This window comes from Engystomops pustulosus, chromosome 9 (genome assembly GCF_040894005.1).
Source record: "Engystomops pustulosus chromosome 9, aEngPut4.maternal, whole genome shotgun sequence".
Classification (NCBI taxonomy): domain Eukaryota; kingdom Metazoa; phylum Chordata; class Amphibia; order Anura; family Leptodactylidae; genus Engystomops; species Engystomops pustulosus.
The window spans coordinates 9,927,530-9,948,678 of record NC_092419.1 but is presented as its reverse complement, the minus strand read 5'-3'; the positions used below and the strand labels follow the sequence as shown (position 1 = coordinate 9,948,678).

Below are 21,149 nucleotides of genomic sequence, written 5' to 3'. Positions count from 1 at the left end.
CGGACAATGCATTTACATGCACCAGGAAGAAGAAGGTGAACTCCGGGGACCTGAGCGGGGAAGCGACACATGCAGGATATCGGGTGCAGGATCTTAGTGACTCCCCGCACAGCGCATTATACACGGACAATGCACTTACATGCACCAGGAAGAAGAAGGTGAACTCCGGGGACCTGAGCGGGGAAAAAAAAATTATAATAAAAAAAACTAAAAATTCAAATCACCCCCCTTTCCCTAGAACTGACATAAATATAAATAAACAGTAAAAATCATAAACACATTAGGTATCGACGCGTCCGAAAATGCCCGATCTATCGACTTTGGGCGCTATTTTCTGTTACGGGGTTAAACACATTGTTTAACCCCGTAACAGAAAATAGCGCCCAAAGTTGAAATGGCACTTTTTTGCCATTTTGAAAAATATTTAAAAAATCTACAAAAAGTGATCAAAAGGTCGTACAGTCCTAAAAGTGATATCATTGAAAATATTATCTAAAGATTACACCACCCACAACTCCGTAGAACAAAGTATAAAAAAGTTATTGGTGCCAGAAGTTGGCAAAATTAAAAAAAAAAAATTTTGTAGAGGAGGTTTTAATTTTTGTGAATGTATGAAAACATTATAAAACCTATACAAATTTGGTGTCCCCGTGGTCGGTACAACCCAGAGAAAAAAGTAGACCTGTCATTTGGGGCGCACAGTGAAAGCCGTAATATCCAAGCCCACAAGAAAACGGCGCAAATGCGTTTTTTCACCATTTTCACTGCATTTGGAATTTTTTTCCTGCTTCCCAGTACATGGCATGGAATATTCAATACCATCACTATGAAGTGCAATTTATTACACAGAAAACAAGCCGCCACACAGCTCTTTACGTGTAAAAATAAAAAAGTTATAGATGTTTGAAGGTGGGGAGTGAAAAATGGAAATGAAAAACCAGGAAAGGGCCCGGTCTTTAACTGGTTAAGCTATGCAGGGATCTTTTAGGCCATCACACACTAGGGAATTCAGTTATAATGGTCATTTTGATATAATTTCTAATGTTAAAAAATTATTATCTATTACAAAAAGCCACATCTTTTAAACTTTTTTTTTTTTTTTTTTAAACTAAATGCTTTATTAACATCAATGCCAACAATATACAAACTGCAAAACATATCACAATGTCATGTGAGAGAAGCATACTATTGGGCAATGCTTTCTTTTTTGCCCTACAAATTGTGTAAACATCTTAAAAATCATTCATTACATTCTACTTATATAGTAACCCCCCCCCCCCTGAAGCCCCACCCCCACATCTTTTAAACTTTAAAGTACAACTGTAAAGTATAAAAACTTTTGTCTAACTAAGCAATTCTCCAATTTACTCTAATTAGCTATATGCAGGTGTTTATCAGCTAGCAGAAGTTTTGCCCTTGTCTTTCCAGGCTACTCGCCATTTGCTATGCTTTCTGGTAGCCAAGGGAAACCGTATAGAACAGCTAGTGATGACAGGAGGCTTGTTAGGAGGGGTTGGAGGACCTTTAGTGATGTCACATGCATGTTACTCATCGCAGGCTTCAGGACGTCCAATTACAAATATGATGTCCTGATGCCCTGAGCTAATGTCACAACCAGGAAGTCCCACCCACTTCAGAAAAAGCTGAGTGGATTTTACAGCCTCATATATCTATTAACCCTTATATCTCAAGATAGGAAGAAGCCAGCCGCCTGATACAGGTATCGTTGGATTTTTTGTCAAAGTATCTCCACATCTTTTCTAAAAAAAAAAATTTCTCAGAAACTTTACAGTTACGCTTTAACCCTCCAAAAAACTACACTCCGGGGACCTGAGCGGGGAAGCGACACATGCAGAATATCAGGCGCACGATCTTAGTGACTCCCCGCACAGCGGATTATACACGGACAATGCACTTACATGCACCAGGAAGAAGAAGGTGAACTCCGGGGACCTGAGCGGGGAAGCGACACATGCAGGATATCGGGCGCAGGATCTTAGTGACTCCCTGCACAGCGCATTATACACAGACAATGCACTTACATGCACCAGGAAGAAGATGGTGAACTCCAGGGACCTGAGCAGGAAAGCGACACATGCAGGATATCGGGCGCACGATCTGAGTGACTCCCCGCACAGCGCATTATACACGGACAATGCACTTACATGCACCAGGAAGAAGAAGGTGAACTCCGGGGACCTGAGCGGGGAAGCGACACATGCAGGATATCGGGTGCACGATCTTAGTGACTCCCCGCACAGCGCATTATACACGGACAATGCACTTACATGCACCAGAAAGAAGAAGGTGAACTCCGGGGACCTGAGCGGGGAAGCCACACATGCAGGATATCGGGAGCAGGATCTTAGTGACTCCTCGCACAGCGCATTATACATGGACAATGCACTTACATGCACCAGGAAGAAGAAGGTGAACTCCGGGGACCTGAGCGGGGAAGCGACACATGCAGGATATCGGGCGCAGGATCTTAGTGACTCCTCGCACAGCGCATTATACATGGACAATGCACTTACATGCACCAGGAAGAAGAAGGTGAACTCCGGGGACCTGAGCGGGGAAGCGACACATGCAGGATATCAGGCGCACGATCTTAGTGACTCCCTGCACAGCGCATTATACACAGACAATGCACTTACATGCACCAGGAAGAAGGTGAACTCCGGGGACCTGAGCGGGGAAGCGACACATGCAGGATATCGGGCGCAGGATCTTAGTGACTCCCCGCACAGCGCATTATACACGGACAATGCACTTACATGCCCCAGGAAGAAGAAGGTGAACTCCGGGGACCTGAGCGGGGAAGCCACACATGCAGGATATCGGGCGCACGATCTTAGTGACTCCCCGCACAGCGCATTACACACGGACAATGCACTTACATGCACCGGGAAGAAGAAGGTGAACTCCGGGGACCTGAGCGGGGAAGCGACACATGCAGGATATCAGGCCCAGGATCTTAGTGACTCCCCGCACAGCACATTATACACGGACAATGCACTTACATGCACCAGGAAGAAGAAGGTGAACTCCGGGGACTTGAGTGGGGAAGCGACACATGCAGGATATCGGGCGCACGATCTTAGTGACTTCTAAGACCAGGTGGGTGAATGTGCCCCTGTGTGTGATAGTTGTTCTTTTTTGGTAGCAGATTCAGGCTCGTTGTACTTTGTAGGGCTGAAGGAGACTTGGTGGACCAGGCAGAAGATGTTGGCTATGTAGTGGTAGAGACACTGTCAGTAACGGCATCATCCAGATGTGTGTAATCCCCTCACCGCTCCGTACCTGATTCCTATTCACAAATGTAAGATTTTGACATCACCTGCTGTACTGGATACCTACCCTTCCACTAGCTGGTGTAGCTACCCCCCACTTATTCCCAGAATTATCCCGAACTTCCCCTGCATTGTCTGGCTGCTCGGAGCAGGCCTCTATGTCTGCAACCTGTCGTTCAACCTATACAAAATGACGTGTGGATATGGGCTGGACCCTCATTTTATTTACTGTAGAAAACGAGGTGTCTGGAAAAATACACAAACCACATTAACAACAATTTATTTTTGTCCCCCAAAAGGAAATACCGATGTTACACACTGCACCAATTTTAAAGAATACAATGAAAAAAAAATAAAAAAACAATCTAACATATACCCCAAACATAACACACTAAAAAAAACCAACTTTACAATAGTAAAAATAGCCACACACATAAAACATTCATAAAGTACAAACATTGCACCTAGCATTGCAACAACATCAGCTTCATTATACATGAATGAGCTGCACAGGAGCACAAAGGTGGGGGCCGAGAGCTGAGGAGTCTGCAGCACAGACAAGTCACATGTTGTTTTTGAAATGCATCCAAACCAAAGCCCAACCCCTGGGACCACACAGAGGATTCTGTCAGGGTACAAGGTAAGTTATAACATACAATGATACTGTAATGCAAATGCTTAGAGAAGGCAGATTTGCACTACAGGTGTGATGGGCTTCTGTAACCTGGTGACAGGTTCCCTTTTAAGTTTTGTTTAGAGCCTCAGATTTATTCAGGTTATATTAAGACAATTATGAGTATTTTGAGAATTCTAATAAAGTGGTGAAGATGCAGAAAAAAGCAGATCCTCAGCACATGCTGATCCTTTACGTTCCTTATCACCTATTGTAATCCCCCTGGTATCTGAATTAGGGTGCATTCACAAGGACGCACGCTCGCCCAGATCCTGGGTGAGCACAGGACCGGGGGGAGGAGGTGAGAGGCTCTTCACCGCTCCTCCCTCCGTAGGTAGACGAGTGGCAGCTCGACTTGGTCAAGTTGCAGTGATGCAGTGCGTGCTAACCGCGCCGTGACCGGGAGCCATAGAGATCTATGGTCTTGTGAATGAGCCCTAAGATGGATTCTTACATAGCAAAGGAGCCGATTGTAATAAGGATTTATTTTTTGCTGGATGAGATGACATTTACATATTTGCAATTTTGCTTACCGCGCGGCAAAAAAGTGGTGGTTCGGACATTTGGGCGCTATTATTGGGGTTCAGATTTGCTAGAGAACTGTATGCATCCCCCAGAACCAATGCCCTCTTTATAAAATCCTCCGTCTCCCTAAGGCCATTTAATGACCTGTCCGCACTCCAGTGACGGCTCTTGTGGCCCTGCGCTCGCACCGGCACTCTGTGAAATCTAAAGGGCCAGCTCGCCCCTAATTGGCGCCGGCTGATCGCTGCCCTGATAAATCGCCAGCCTCTTCCTTTGACCTCTGCTGGGTCTTTGTGCCGTGTTGCTTGAGTGATAGCGTGTTATTGTAACTTTGGTGATTTTGCCGTTGTGGCTTCTGCTTCGTTCCCTCATCTCGAATCCACCTGTCCTGACCCCCTGCCTGACTACGACTCTCTGGAGCAATCTGGTGGTATCCCGCCGCAGCAAGTCCATCTCCCAGGGTGTCGGCTTACATCATCGCTCACGGCGGTTCAGTGGGTCCACTACCTCCGATCCTGACAAATGTACTGGGGCAAATTTATTTACCCAGGCCCGTCGCAATCCCGTGGTGCGTTGTCCGACAAGGATTCTGGTCCGGGTTGATTCACTAAGATCGTGCGTCCAATTTCCTGCAAGGGGCCGTCCCCCGGATCTTTTCTGACCCTAGCAGAGCCCGTGTCTAGCAGTATTGGAGCCTCCACTTCAGCTAAGTCTGCTCTTTGTAGGGCTTGTATTTCAACCATACCCTGAAAAGGCAGATGTTGTCTGATCCATTAAAGAGGACCTGTCACCCAATTTATCGGCACTAGGAGATGTTACTAAAGTAAGCAGCTCCTGGTGCTTGATCAAACGCCGCAGTGTTAGAGTGATAGTGTTACCAGAAACCTCCGGTAACGCTATCAAACACTGCGGCGGGGTACAGTGTAATTGTCAGACAGCTCACAAAGCTGTCCGACGTATTCATGAGGGGGCGGGGTTGGGGTGTGGCTAGGGGCGGTGACTGCCGCCTAGCGCGTGGCAGTTACTGCCGGCCTATGGAGCGAGCAGGGCAGTCCGGGGAAGAGGCAGCACCTCGGATCGCCCCCTCATGAATACATCAGACAGCTTTGCGAGCTGTCCGATGATTACACTGTACCCCGCCGCAGTGTTTGATAGCGTTACCGGAGGTTTCCAGTAACGCTATCACTCTAACACTGCGGCGTTTGTTCAAGGACTAGGAGCTGCTTACTTTAGTAAACAGCTCCTGGTGCCGAAAAATTGAGGTGACAGGTCCTCTTTAAGAATTTGGTAATGGTAATGGGCACATTCCTGGGGAACATAAAATTATATTTATAAGCCTTTGGAAATTGGGAGGGGAGTGTACAAGTGGCGGGAATTAACCAGCCCAGAGGCAGAAGCTTCTCATATTTATCACTGGGCGCACGGTATAGAGTTCAGCCGCCATTATTTTGCAATCTCTTCTCATTGGTTTAGAAGAAGAATCATAGCAGCAGGTCTGGCGATTTTTGGGGCCTTGGAGATGGTATAACATTTGGGATGGTCCCCTCTTATAATGATAGAGGTTTGGTTATTCTGGCCTAGTTAGGTTCCCATTGGGTGGTTTTCCATGGAGTGTCGTGGAATCTAGTGTCCATCAGCAAGCAGGTTGGTGCGCAGGTTATTGTAGTCCCAATTAATATAATATGTGATTCCAAAGATAATCGGCACATTTGTGACTGACTGTTTTATGGACTAAAAAACAGAACAGGGAAGTTACTGTCCCTGGGAAGGTTCCCTTTTTACATCCTCACGTCGTAATGACTGATATATCATCTGCACTGATAACACATACAGAAAACTACATCAGGTCTGAAAATTTGCATAGAACTGGTGCGCTTCTATTTCTGAATGACCTGAAGAGAAGAACAAATCCAGGAAACACCTTCCTATCAAAGTCTGAAATTATCAATGAATTTTTTATGAGGTTGGTAAATGTAAGTGTCAGATTTCTGTAGCATGGAAGCAGCGCGGCTGCGCCACAATCCGATCGCGAGCGACACAATCCCCTTCTAAATACATGTCACAGGTAGAAAATCCAGGAAAACATCACAAAGAAAAGAAAACATGGCAGAATACAATAAAATGATTGTAAAATTTAGAAGCACAGGAAATTGACTAGCAAAAAAGCAAGAAAAAAAAGAAAAATTGCAAAAAATCAAATATCCATACAGGGCCGGTGCCAGCACTGGGCAAAGCTGGGCAAATGCCAGGGCCCCAAGCTGCTGGGGGCGCCCACATAAGCCTGTACATAAGGAATCCATGGGGGATTTATATAAAATAACCTTGAGGGGCTGTTTAGGTTGATAAACTTTTAGTTTCTGAATTTTTTGTGCCGCCATGTGAGTTCACTGCAAATGAGCCCCCTGAGGCTCTGTCACCCAGGGGCCTACTGATACCTGGAGCCAACCCTGTATACATATATAATAAAAGTGAAAAATTAAGACTATTAGAGGTAGCATATGGGTGCCCACATTTCCAAGTTAGGAGTCGCGAAGTCTTGGGAAGGAGGATAAGGAAAAGAGAAGTTGGTTGGATAAAAAAGTGGAAAAGACTCGTAAAGACACTACATAGGGGAGAAAATAATTCTCAGAAAAAGGGCAATTACGCAGCTAAAGCCAAAAGAAACCCGTTAAACCTAAGGTAGATCAGCGTTTTGGTTTGACTTGGGGGAGATGTATTAGAAGTGTTTGAGGTGGGGGTGTGTCCTGATTGCACATATAGTAGGTCGCATATTCTGTAGCTCCTAATCCTGACACCATAACACAAGCAGAAGAAGGAATGGCTAATAGACCTAAAAAAGGTCCCAAGATGGGACAGAACTCACTGGCCAATACTGGAGTAGAAGTTGTCCAGATGGAGCGAAATATACAACTGAGGAGCAGAGGAGAGGCAGAATAGAGGAGCGGAGGAGAGGCAGAACAGAGGAGAGGAGGAGAGGCAGAACAGAGGAGCGGAGGAGAGGCAGAACAGAGGAGCGGAGGAGAGGCAGAACACAGGAGCGGAGGAGAGGCAGATCACAGAAGCGGAGGAGAGGCAGATCACAGAAGCGGAGGAGAGGCAGAACACAGGAGCGGAGGAGAGGCAGAATAGAGGAGCGGAGGAGAGGCAGAACAGAGGAGCGGAGGAGAGGCAGAACACAGGAGCGGAGAAGAGGCAGAATAGAGGAGCGGAGGAGAGGCAGAATAGAGGAGCGGAGGAGAGGCAGAATAGAGGAGCGGAGGAGAGGCAGAACAGAGGAGCGGAGGAGAGGCAGAATAGAGGAGCGGAGGAGAGGCAGAATAGAGGAGCGGAGGAGAGGTAGAACATGGAAGCAGAGGAGAGGCAGAACAGAGGAGCGGAGGAGAGGCAGAATAGAGGAGCGGAGGAGAGGCAGAATAGAGGAGCGGAGGAGAGGCAGAATAGAGGAGCGGAGGAGAGGCAGAATAGAGGAGCGGAGGAGAGGCAGAACAGAGGAGCGGAGGAGAGGCAGAACACAGGAGCGGAGGAGAGGCAGAACAGAGGAGCGGAGGAGAGGCAGAATAGAGGAGCGGAGGAGAGGCAGAATAGAGGAGCGGAGGAGAGGCAGAACACAGGAGCGGAGGAGAGGCAGAACAGAGGAGCGGAGGAGAGGCAGAACACAGGAGCGGAGGAGAGGCAGAACAGAGGAGCAGAGGAGAGGCAGAACAGAGGAGCAGAAGAGAGGCAGAATAGAGGAGTGGAGGAGTGGCAGAACAGAGGAGCGGAGGAGTGGCAGAATAGAGGAGCGGAGGAGAGGCAGAATAGAGGAGCAGAGGAGAGGCAGAATAGAGGAGCGGAGGATAGGCAGAATAGAGGAGCGGAGGAGAGGCAGAATAGAGGAGTGGAGGAGAGGCAGAACAGAGGAGCAGAGGAGAGGCAGAACAGAGGAGCGGAGGAGAGGCAGAACAGAGGAGCGGAAGAGAGGCAGAACAGAGGAGCGGAGGAGAGGCAGAACACAGGAGCGGTGGAGGGCAGAACAGAGGAGCGGAGGAGAGGTAGAAAATGGAAGCAGAGGAGAGGCAGAACAGAGGAGCAGAAGAGAGGCAGAAAAGAGGAGCAGAGGAGAGGCAGAACAGAGGAGCGGAGGAGAGGCAGAACAGAGGAGCAGAGGAGAGTCAGAACATGGGAGCTTCAGAAGAAAGGCGGAGGAGAGACAGAGTTTGGGAGACTGGGAATACAGTAGATAGGGGAGGCAGAATACAGAAGGGAAGAGAGGATAGTGGATAGTGGACTAAAAGGTAGAATAGAGCCTGAGAACAGCTTAAAAGCAGACCAGTGCTTTTGACTTTACAGGGCCTTTACTTTTTTCAATGGGGCTTAATGCAGTAGTGGGGGATCCAAATAGTACAGTGATCCAGGACATCATACAGTATAGATATGGCAATCGGGTTTGGAGTAAGAAGTAGCATTAGGTAAGCACATAGACTGAGGCTAAAGAGAAATATGCAGCTGCAGGGGTTACAGCATTCTCCCTTTACTCTTTTTACATTTTACTTTATTCAGAGAAGATGTTACTTGTGGACAGCTTGTATTCATACAATATCACACGGTATCTAAGCTGCTACAATAGAAATATCTACTACACTTAGAGCTGAGCTTTCTTGTGCCGCTGTGACATCGAGAGGGCACTGGTGGTGGTATCTTTTTCCTATTTGCATCATGTAGGAAAAGCACCAACTTGTAATTAATGGTCCTAAAGAAATGTGCCTTCCCCCAATTTGGGAAGCAGGGTGGTGCCTACCCTCTCCTACCCTTTGCCTTGACCTTGGGTGTGATGTTTCCTTCTGAAGGCTTCTTCATGGCATCTGACAACTCAACACTGAAGAGGCTTGACATCGATTCCAGACTCCATAGCCGGCTCGCCCTGCACCATGGTAGCCTTTGAGACTTTGTGACTTGATTTGATTTATTAGGTTGCAAGTGGCTGAAAATATTTGTTTAGATCTTGCCATAGATTAGAGTTAGATGCTCAAAACTTTCATCAATTGCAGATCTTAGCAACACCTGATACTTCCTCAATGTACATGATCTTTCACCATGTGATATGATTAAAGGGAATCTACCACCAGGATGAAGGATTGTAAACCAAGCACACTGACATACTGGTGTGCACCCCCTCTGGTGGGATCAGCTCTTTTTTTAAGCTTCCTATTCTCATGTTTTTAAGAAAAAAGTCTTTAAAAAATATGCAAATGACCCTGAGGAGCTCCAGGCTCCATTCACACCCAGAGCCTCTGAGGTTCATTTGCATAATTTAAAAGCATTTTTTGTGTAAAAACAAGGGCATAAGATGCTAAAATAAGAGCAGATCCTGCCAGAGAGGGCACACAGTAGTATGTCAGTGTGCTTGGTTTACAGTCCTTGATCCGTATGATCTTTTAACTGGAAGATTGGCAAACAAAATCTTCCAATAAACGGAGTTCTGCGCATGCGCAGTACTTCCGGCTTTGAGGGTGAATGCACGCAGCTCCAGCTACGCGTCCTCGTCTCCGAAGCCTTTAACAAGCCCTGGAAGAAAGGTTTAGGCTATTGGATTAGAGCCTGGCATTTCTTTATTCTTTGGCAGATGATGGGACAGATGTATCACTTGTTTTTTCAGTTGTTTTTGCGTCGTTTCATAACGTTGCACTGTTTTTGCGCCCGTGTTGCCACTAAATACCAAACTAGCCGCGCAGCAAAAATTACCAGGTTTCGCTCATTTATCCTTCCAATCCAGATGTTTTGCTGTGGCTAATAATATTCATCATTTGCGACTTTTAATTCAGGCACAAAAACACTCCAGCCCGAAGGTGGCGTAAACTGAGAAGCAGCACAGTGGGGCAGTTTTACTTATCCGGTCCTGTCGCAATCCAGCGGCGAGTTCTCTGTCGAGGATTTGGGTCTTCCGGCGATTCACTAAGGTAGTGCGCCCGATGGCCACCAGGTGTCGCTGCTGCGCTGAAGTCCGCTGGAGTTCACGGAAGTTCACCGTCCTATGCTGGGTGCATGTAAGCGCATGTCAAGCGACACATTTTTTGTTAAAAAAATACAGCGTTTTTTCAGAATCCGTCGGGTTTTCCGATGGCCACGCCCCCCTGTTTTCCGTTGCATGCATGCCGGCGCCGATGCGCCACAATCCGATCATGTGCGCCAAAAACCTGGGGCAATTCAGGGAAAAACGGCGCAAATCGGTAATATTCGGGAAACCCGACCAGAGCAGCTTGTCCCCAGCAGCAGAGCTCAGCCAGATTTAACACTACCTGCAGCCTCTGTTTACAGTTCATAATCTTCTATTTACAAACAATCTGCAAAAGCCTCAGCTCAGACCAGGAGAGACGAGAAGTTTGCAGGATTTTGCAGACAGGACAGAGAAGTGTCCTCATGTAGCAGGATAGAAGAGAAGTGTGCAGGAGCTGCAGACAGGACAGAGAAGTGTCTCCCGTGTAGCAGGATGACCATACTGGTGTCTGAGGAGGATACTGGCCTTAGATACAGGAGGGCAGCAGGAGACCAGCACTGGGGGATCCCCTCCAGGAGAAGCCCCTGCTGAGGAGGTCACTGGGTGCAGGGTGTCACACACCTGGGTGCTGCTGTGGGGGTCATTCTCATGCTGTGGTGCGGGAGAGAAGCAGAGAGGAGCTTGTAGCAGGATCACATGTAAGAGCCCGAATCTAACATTGCGCCTAAAGTAAAGTGATTAATAAGAGTCAGGAACTCAACTCATCACAGATGGTTGTAGCTTGTGATGCGCAGGACAGCGATACATCTGGCACGATGTGGATGGCAATAGCTTTTTTCACCCACAACACATACTTGCCTGCTCGTTCTAAAAAAAAATAGCAAATATTTTTTGAGAGGTTGAATTTCCTAAACCTGGAATTTTGATCTTGAAAATCTACAAGTCGTCTCATCAGGCAATATATAAATATATAAATTGGCCGATGTAGAGAAGTTCGGGGTTTTATCGGACATGTTTGTCTTTCATGTATCAGATGTTCTATAATATTTCCAGATTTATGACCTTTTTGGCCTTTTATAATAATTCCGGGACCTTCCTTTTATTGTGTGGACATCCACATCTTACGTAAATCGGATATTTCTTCCGCAGTGTTTATAGCCCAATTACGGATCAAACAGTCAGATATTTTTTTAATTTATTACATGTAAGATTAAGTGATATCACAAGGGAGGGGACGCATCTCCTCATGGCTGTATATATAGTGGGGCGGCGCAGCTACCGGGTATAGAAGACTGGACGGTCACCATGTTTACCCTCATCATTCTCCTCCTCGCCATTTGCCGAAATCCTGCCGCCGGCCTGGTATGATATCATGATATATGTGTTTATGGAGGACAATGATGTTATGACTTTGCATTTATTATGGATGCTTGATCAATCGCTGCAGTGTTAGAGTGATAGCGTTACTGGGAACCTCCGGTAACGCTATCAAACACTGCGGCGGAGTACAGTGTAATCATCGGACCGCTTGCAAAGCTGTCCGACGTATTCAATAGGGGGCGGTCCGAGGCGCTGCCTCTTCCCCGGACCACCCCGCTCGCTCCATAGGCCGTCACTGCCCCTAGCCACGCCCCAACCCCGCCCCCTCATGAATACTTCGGACAGCTTTGCGAGCTGTCCGACAATTACATTGTACCCCGCCGCAGTGTTAGATAGCGTTACCGGAGGTTAATACTATGATGCTAAAAGGGGGTCTATAGCAGGTAACATGTCAGACCAACCTTACCATAATTACAGACATTCACTGTAAGATATTTATTAATTTTGGGGGATTGAGAAAGTTGATCAGAGCAAATCAGATTCCCGAACTCTAAAAAGTCACTAAATATAGTGTGGTGATAAATTTGCCCCAAATCATTTAGCAACATATATATCATGTAGATGGGTTTTGCTCAGGAAATAAAATCCCCCAATGTCATGAAGCTAAGACTGCCGGAGTATTATTATTATTATGTAGTATTATTACTTTGCATTATATGGTGTTATACTAAATAACCCCCCGTTGACCTGCTGCCAGATTTAGAAATTTTGCATTGTAAGATAATTTTCATTCAGAATAAAATGAATGCTGGTAATTTTGTGAACTTTTATTTTCATACACGTTGTAGTGACTTTTCATTATTAAAGGAAACCTACCACTACGGATCTACCTATTAAGGTAGATCAGGTGGTAGGTGCCTCTATTGTAAGGCTTATCCTTACGTCCCCTTTATCTTTTTAAAACTTTTATTGCCCTATTATGCAAATTTTCTAAAGAGGCTACTGGGGCGTGGAGTAGCCGGAGCTGAGGCTATATGGAGCATCTACTCCACGCCGCAGTACCCTCCTTGATCCTCCTACTGGCATATCTTTGGCGTGCAGCTACGCCCGCAAAGTCGGTGTTATGTGCATGCACAGAACTGCATGGTCACCGCTCCAAAGCTGGAGCTACTGCGAATGCACAGATCACCGGCTTCGCGGAAGAGGGCGGGCAGCTACTCACAGCTGTGCGCCGAAGATATGCCAATAGGAGGATCAATGAGGGTACTGGGGCGTGGAGTAGGGGCGCCATGTAGCTTCAGCTACGGCTACTCCACGCCCCAGTAGCCTCTTTAGAAGATTAGCATATTAGGGCAATAAAAGTTTTTAAAAGATTGTAGGGACATGAGGATTAGCCCTTAAAAGTGCTATCCTCACGTACAATAGATGCACCCTAATAGGTAGATCCGTGGTGGTAGGTTTCCTTTAAGTTGGATATGAAGATATGAAGATCTGGGAAGTGTTTAGCTATAATCTAGAATCCCACAGGGTCAGATAACTCTGATTTGGTTTAAATTTTTGGGTTCTTATTAGAGATGAGCGAGTATACTGCTCGGTGGAGTATTAGCATACTCGGACCGGCTCGTTACTCGGACGAGTATCTCGCCGGCTCGAGATCGAGCAGTAAATTAATAAAATAAATTGAATAAAAGTATTTTTATTGTAAAAAAAAAATCCAGATGTTTACAGATATTTTACTTGTAAGAACACATTGAAGTAACACTATTCTTCACATTGCAGGTGTGCGCTTGTGTCTTCCGATAGGTTCGGAGATACGCGCGCACATCTGCAAAGTGAAGAATAGAATTAAAACATTAAAAACAGTGAACACAGGAGCATTTAAGTGCAGAACACATTGAAATAAAACTATTCTTCACATTCCAGATGTTCCGAACATCTCCGAACTTATCGGTAGACACGCGCGCACACCTGGAAAGTGAAGAATAGTGTTATTTCAATGTGTTCTTACAAGCAAAACATCAGGAAACATCTGGAATATTTTTTTTTTGCACTGTTCTTTTACTGTTCTGTTCTATTAAAAAAATGCTCGAGTCTCCCATTGACTTCAATGGGGCTCGTTATTTGATACGAGCATCGGGAAAAGTTTGTCTCGAATAACGAGCACCCGAGCATTTTAGTGCTCGCTCGTCTCTAGTTCTTAACAAAACAAGGATCTGAAACGTTAGATTCACATAAGAAATTCATCTGTATTAATGAGATACATTTTAGTATTGTGTGTGGGGGGGAAGTGCTGTGAATATTTTTTCAATATTCTTCATTAAGACATTCTGCTTGGATTGTAAAGAAACAATAATAATATTATCTCCGTTATCAATGCTGGTCTGTCTATGAGGCAGAAGACAGAACTCCCTCTCCTCTCTGTTTGTTTCCACAGCTCTGAGCAGTGAGTCTTAACCTTTTCTGCGCTCTCCCTGGCTGTATTATGCTATGAACATTATTTTCAAACATCAAGCTGAGAGTGATGGATGTAATACTCACTGGCAGAGCTTTATAAACACAAAGGGTGATTAGGTAGGTAGTCAGCCTCCTTAGACACACACTACATACCGTATACAGTCAGGAATACGGATATGTGCAAAAAGGAGCATTTCAGTCTGTTTTTTTTACAAACTAACTAGAATTTTGTAATAAAGTATTTTAGAAAAATGTTAACACCCCCCCCCAAAAAAAATTCCAAATGATCGGAAATTACTTGTACACTTAAAGTCAGAAGATCTGTTGGACATTTTTACTGTACAGAATAATTAACCTCTTACTTTGGTTCCATTGGTCCATTACAGCAGTATCATTATGTACCGATATATTTTACATTTTTAGCTAATTTGGTACAAATAAAATTTAATAAAATTGAACCTTAGAAAAAGATGCCAAATAACAGGATCCACAAATTCCACAAGTAAATGATTAAATAACGATGGAGATAAAACGGGAAAATCATGTGAGAAGACTTTTTAATCAGATAAATTCCCAGACCATTCCTCCTTACCTATTAATTTTGGGAGTTGTTAACCATTTCCTACTAATATGCTGTTTTTGGCTGAATTTGGCCAAATATCTCTACTTTGCTATGCTGTCATGTTTAGTTTTGGCAGCCCTTCTTGAAAAGCAACACACATTCAGTATTTTTATACCTGTGCAGTCCTGGACTTGAACATTTAATATGTTACCTGAGTCCCATTGATTGTGAGATGTAGCTCTTGGGTATTGCAATTGAACATTACATGGTCAGAACATGTGGTGACGTCCACCTCTGGATAGGTTGTCCAATGTCTTGAATCTATGCCACCTGCTGATACCCTGACCAGAAGAAGATATTTGTAGCCAAACCTGATCCTTCCTCAGGCAGGAACTTTGTGATTACTAGAGGAACCATAAATATAAGTCCCAAGGTTTCCAGGACAATGGTTGACAGTGAAGATAGGCCCACAAAATAGGTGTAGGGGTTCCAGCTGGATTTTGCAACAGGATCGGTTAGTGCTTATTGATTGGGTTTTCAAAAATTAAACCTATAGTAATATAATATTTTTGAGCACAATACTAAAATTTTTGACATAATACACATGAATATTGTGATTTTTCAACAGATTCAGAATTTCAATGGCTCCGTGGATGACCAGGGCGTCTGTCATTGCTCCGTGGTCTTGCCAGATTCTACATTTCCAGCGGATCGTTTGGAAGTCCTGGAAATATCCAACCGAGACCTGAGTATCGCTGTGGAGCAGCAAATCACAACGGTATAGAAGTTATTTTTGCACTCGAATGTACAAATATTTATTCCCTGTTGATATGAAAATGCACAATGCACATGAATATGGTCCACTTAGACAGCCTAGGAGTCACGACTCGGGATCAGTGAAACCCCTGGACCACCTGGCACCGGAATCTATGTGGCATCCGGTCTTCACCAGAGCCCGCCGCAAAGCAGGATGGTCTTGCTGCGGCGTGGTATCCCCAGGTCATTCCACAGGTGCGACTTGTCCGCGGTGGTAGCCAAGGTCCAGGTAGAGAAACAAGGAGTGTCTCAGAGTCAGGAACAGGCTGATATTCAGGTCAGGCGGCAGAGGTGCAAAGTCAGGGTCAGGTCCAGGGTCACAACAGGAGAGCAGAGCAGGAACACAGGGAACGCAGGGAAGTAGCTTTCTCAATGGCATATAGCACAAAGATCCGGAGGGGTTGATGGGAGCAGGAAGCTTAAATAGAAACCCCGCAAGTGACCAGCACCAGTCAGCAATCCGCTGGCCCTTTAAATCTTCGTGAGCCGGCGCGCAAGCGCCCTAGGGAGCCGGACGCACGCGCCGACTGGAAGGGACGGAAGCAGCAACCCGGAGAGGTAAGTGAGGGCCGGGAAGGGCGCCACCACGGAGAGGGGCACGGGTGTGCCTCAGATCGCAGGGACACCCGTGACACTAGGTAGCAGATGAGCATTTTAAAGTAGAACACTCAATGGGGCAGATTTACTTGCCCGGTCCATTCACGATCCAGCGGCGCGTTCTCTGCGGTGGATTCGGGTCCGGCCGGGATTTACTAAGGTAGTTCCTCCGACGTCCACCAGGTGGCACTGCTGCGCTGAAGTTCCCCGGAATGCACTGAAGTTCACCGGCCTATTCCTAGTGAAGGTAAGCGCGAGTCCCGCAACACTTTTTTTTTTTTTAATGCAGCGGTTTTTCTGAATCCATCGGGTTTTCGTTCGGCCACGCCCCACGATTTCCGGCACGTGCATGCCAGCGCCGATGCGCCACAATCCGATCGCGTGCGCCAAAATCCCGGGACAATTCAGGGAAAATCGGCGCAAATCGGAAATATTCGGGTAGCACATCGGGAAAACGCGAATCGGGCTCTTAGTAAATGACCCCCATTGTATTCTGTTAAAGTCAATCAAAAAACAACCAATGTACCTCAGATTGTAAGAAATTGCTTGCATTGTGCTTGCTGGCCCAGCTACAGCCTAAAAAGGGGTTGTTATGATGAGGCATTCCCTTTAGCAGATTAAAATCCACATTGTTAACAGTTAAGAAATGGATTTATTGGCAAAAAAGATAAAATAAGGCATAAAAATATTGGAGTTTTTCTACTTTACACTTAGGAAGCACCTAAAATCTCATACCTCAAACCATCCTCATCACCCTATGTAAACCCAATCCTTCTCACTTCTATGATTTAGGAAAATTACTTGACCTGAGTTTGCTTATTGTTCCTCAAATTGTATTTGCTTCCAATGAGCATCACTAAATGTTTCATTACAGATGCAGCACTACGAGGATACAATGAATGTTTACTTGGGTCATCTGGTGAACCTGACCAAACGTGTGGAGGAGATGGAGAAGGGAGGTCTAGTGTACATCGAGCTGGACTTTGAACTGGTGAAGTTGGAGATTCAAGAAATGGAGGCTCTGATCCAGCAGCTGAAATCTTCCATGAATGGAACCAATGCTGTGGTGGAGACTCTGTACCAGGAGGTGAGACAAATCCTGACATATAATAAGATATTGGGGCCCGAATCACGTTTTTCTGACGTGTTTCCCGAATATTAACGGTTTTTCCTGAATTGCCCCGGGTTTTTGGCGCAAGTGATCGACGTCGGCATGCACGCGTCGGAAATCGGGGGCGTGGCCGCCGGAAAACCCGACGGATTCGGAAAAACTGGCGTATTTTAAAAAAAATGTGTCGCTTGACACGCGCTTACCTGCACCCGGCCTAGCTTGGTGAACTCTAGTGAGCTGCGACGGACTTAAGCGCAGCAGCGACACCTGGTGGACATCGGGCGCACTACCTTAGTGAATCGCCGGAAGACACGAATCAGCGTCGGAGAACCCGCCGCTGGATCGCGAATGGACCGGTTAAGTAAATCTGCCCCATTGTGAATACCTTTGGTGTTTTCGATAATCTCACGATCTACATCTCTACAGACTTATCCAATAATATTGTTACTTTGCTCTAGATCCGTAACATTTCCATCATGGTGAACCAGCTGGAGGTCTATGATAAGAACAACGTCCTGGTTATCAGAAGAGAAATTGCTGCCCTGAAGAAACAACTTGAAGATTGTGAAAAGAACCAAATGGATCCAATGCCTCCAGGTTCTGTCCCGGGAAATGGTATGTTGAAGTAGACTTTGCTTATTAGAATTTCATGTTAAATTATATCGTTCCCCTAAACAGACTCTTAGTATATGACATATTCCCTACTGGCAAACAAGAGCTCCCTAAGATGCCTCCTGTATAAAGTCCATCGCTCCCCCACTGCACCGTATTGAAGATGTGTCAGGCAGGAGCTTCATCTCCTTTTTGAAGCGTCTAGCTTAACGTTAAAGCACCAGAAGTCACCGATAATGGTGCATAAATGGCTACGTACCACTATTTTCTACTTTTATCATATCAGAAACTGGTGTGAAATATACGTTAAATATCCTCCTTGTGTTTTCCCTCAATCTTCTGTGTTCACAGTCTAAACACTTTGTAATGATTTGGCTAAAATACCGGATGTTACTGTTGGGTCATGGGACCTAACCTTGACCCCAAATGGTAACAACTGTGATCTGCGCTAGCGCCGAACATGGGTGTAAAAATTTAACTCCTTGGCAAAGTGGTGTTTAATCGGCCTTAGCTGTACATCAGAACGTTGCTCCCCATGACCTCATTGGGGTGACGATCCTCCCCTTGCATGCCAGTGTGCACGTGGCCCTAGCCATTTAAATGCCGATAATGACGTTGTCAGTGACACTTAAAGAATTAATATGTAGGGGACCATATCCAGACCTGGACCCAAACTTTTATTAAACTTTGTGGTCCGGCTCCGTCCAACACTTTACAACCTATAGACGTTTCATACTATTTCCAAAAGAAAAACAGGATAATGAACTTGGGCAACAACTAAAAGGCACTAATGGGTTAATAGTGAGGATAAATATCACACTTGAGGAAGGAAATAAACAATATCATCAGATGGCACAGCAGTTCCAAAGATAAGTGTCCTTGGCAGAACTACCGCTATAGAAACTCTAGTGGCTGCTATGGGGCCCGCATATGGAGGGGCCTGGTAGATTGGTCTGTGGCTGCTAACTATTGATGCAGATACCGGTGACTGCTAAAGCTGAAGGTGCTAACTGTGCAGCTGATAATAAGAGCAAATAACTGGCTGGATGGGTCCAGAGCACATTACTGAGGTCCAGCAGAGCCCTTGCATGCAGCCGGCCATATAAACAATGTAAAGCATGTGTCCCCTATAAGGGACAGATACCACTGTATGGCTTTCAACCCTCTCCACTGAGTGTACACTTTGCATGCTCCATTAGTCATGCCATGAACATTGGTAGCATCCAATCACTGTCTGCTGTTCATGTTTGCTCCTCCTGAAGGGGTAACTGTCCCCTGTGGTGCCCGACATATTGGTCAACATAACAAAGAAAAAGTTTTCTATGGGGTCCAATCAATTGTTGCAACGCCCCGGATTGAAGAATTATTTGTAAGTTGTGGCTGGTCCTATTTAAGGAGTTAATATACATTTGTTGGTTTCATCGTGCAGGTACCTGTCTACATGGATCCATTGTGGACATCAGTAAACCATTGGTTGTACAACTCAACTATTATGGAATCAGCTACATATATGGCGGATGGGGGAGAGATTCATTATTCGGAGCTGATCAGAATTTACACTGGGTGTCTCCCCTCGATACGAATGGAAGGACACTGTACTATGTACGTACTTACAATACATACAACGACCTCCTGATCTACAATCAAAACTTGGACGTAAGAGTCTCTTCTGGACAGGGCAGTGGGATGATTATGTTTAATAACTCCATGTACTTTAATTACTACAGCTCTAGAGACCTCTGCAAATATAATCCACAGCTCAATAAAATCGAAACCAGAATTACCCTTCCCAATGCGGCCTACAACAACCGCTTCTCCTACTCGTCCTCGGCCTACCAAGACATTGACATGGCCGCCGATGAAGAAGGGCTTTGGGCGATCTATTCTACTGAAGAACAAGCTGGAAACATTGTCATCAGTAGAATAGACCCCATATCGCTTGTAGTACAAAAGACCTGGATTACCGGGCAGTACAAGCCGGCGGCCTCCAATGCGTTCATGGTGTGCGGCGTCTTGTATGTCACGAGAACCATTAACATAAAAACTGAAGAGATATTCTACATGTATGATACAAAAACTGGGAAGGAAGAGTGGTTTAGTATTATCCTGGAAAAACCGAAGGAGAATGTGCAGAGTCTGTCCTACAATCCCAATGACCAGAAGCTCTACATGTACAACGATGGCCTCCTACTCATGTACGTTCTCACTTTTAAACCTCCTCAGGGAGGAAAATCTCAAATATAATCATAAAAGTCCAAGTCTCCAAAGAGTGTTCAATACAGCGGAGGTCTTCCATATTTTCCCCTAGGACGAGGAGGACGCGATCGCTTCCAAATCAGGACTTCTATGAACCAGTTTGTGCACCTTATGATCCAATTAAAGCCAAATAATAGTCAGTCCTGCCCTTACTGTGTAGACAAACTAATATTCTGAATATTAGGTTTAGAAAACCATGGCAACAGACTACAAACAAACCCTATGTAGTCTGATGCACTGGTCCTCTACCTTATACTTCTCCACCAAATATGTTGAAGTATAGGCAGTCCTTACATACAAGATAGGTTCTTTTGGGTTGTTCGTAAGTTGGATCTTGTATGTAACTCAGAACTGCTATATATTATAATTAAAGTTCAAAACATAAAAAATGTGACCCTTTTCACATTCAGATTTTCAACATTTTCTGCTTTCAAGAATTATCAAAAGAGTTTAATTACAGACACCTTAAAGCTGATCATTGCAGTCTGGGACTAAAGTAAAGTATCCAGAGAGGTCACCGGAGGTCACAGTGGGCAGAGGGGTCCGTCTGTAACTAGGGGTCGTCTGTAAATCGGATGTCCTTAAGTAGGGGACGACCTGTATAAAGTAAGGTTACGATAGACCAAACTGTGATTGCAAAATTAGCTGTAACAGGGTTTGTTTGTAGGATCCTAACAGGGAGTCACATAGATCAGCATGAAAGATGTAAAATGGCGTGACGAACACGATTATTTGCAAACTTGCTTCATTTTCAATTTGAGATGTGCTGAAGCAATGCAAAAAGAGATTGTCCTGGGGAAAATGTGAAGGATCTCTATGTGAATGAACACTAAATCATAATCTCACATGTAATCTTAAATCAAACTGGAATCTTTAATGTTCAAATCGTGAGTTAGTCTTATAACATTAGTTAACAGGAAATTAATATACAGAAATATTACAAATACTCTAATGCT

The 21,149-nt window shown here is 45.2% G+C and overlaps 1 protein-coding gene across 1 annotated transcript; it reads left to right on the top strand.

Moving 5' to 3' along the window:
• Positions 1-11,770: 11,770 nt before the first annotated feature.
• On the top strand, positions 11,771-20,449 carry LOC140077512 (olfactomedin-4-like). The gene is made up of 5 exons (XM_072124758.1): positions 11,771-11,827; positions 15,430-15,579; positions 17,089-17,301; positions 17,784-17,940; positions 19,367-20,449. Exons 1-5 carry the CDS (start codon positions 11,771-11,773, stop codon positions 20,179-20,181), a joined length of 1,392 nt encoding a protein of 463 aa, XP_071980859.1. The 3' UTR covers positions 20,182-20,449.
• The last annotated feature ends 700 nt before the right edge of the window (positions 20,450-21,149 follow it).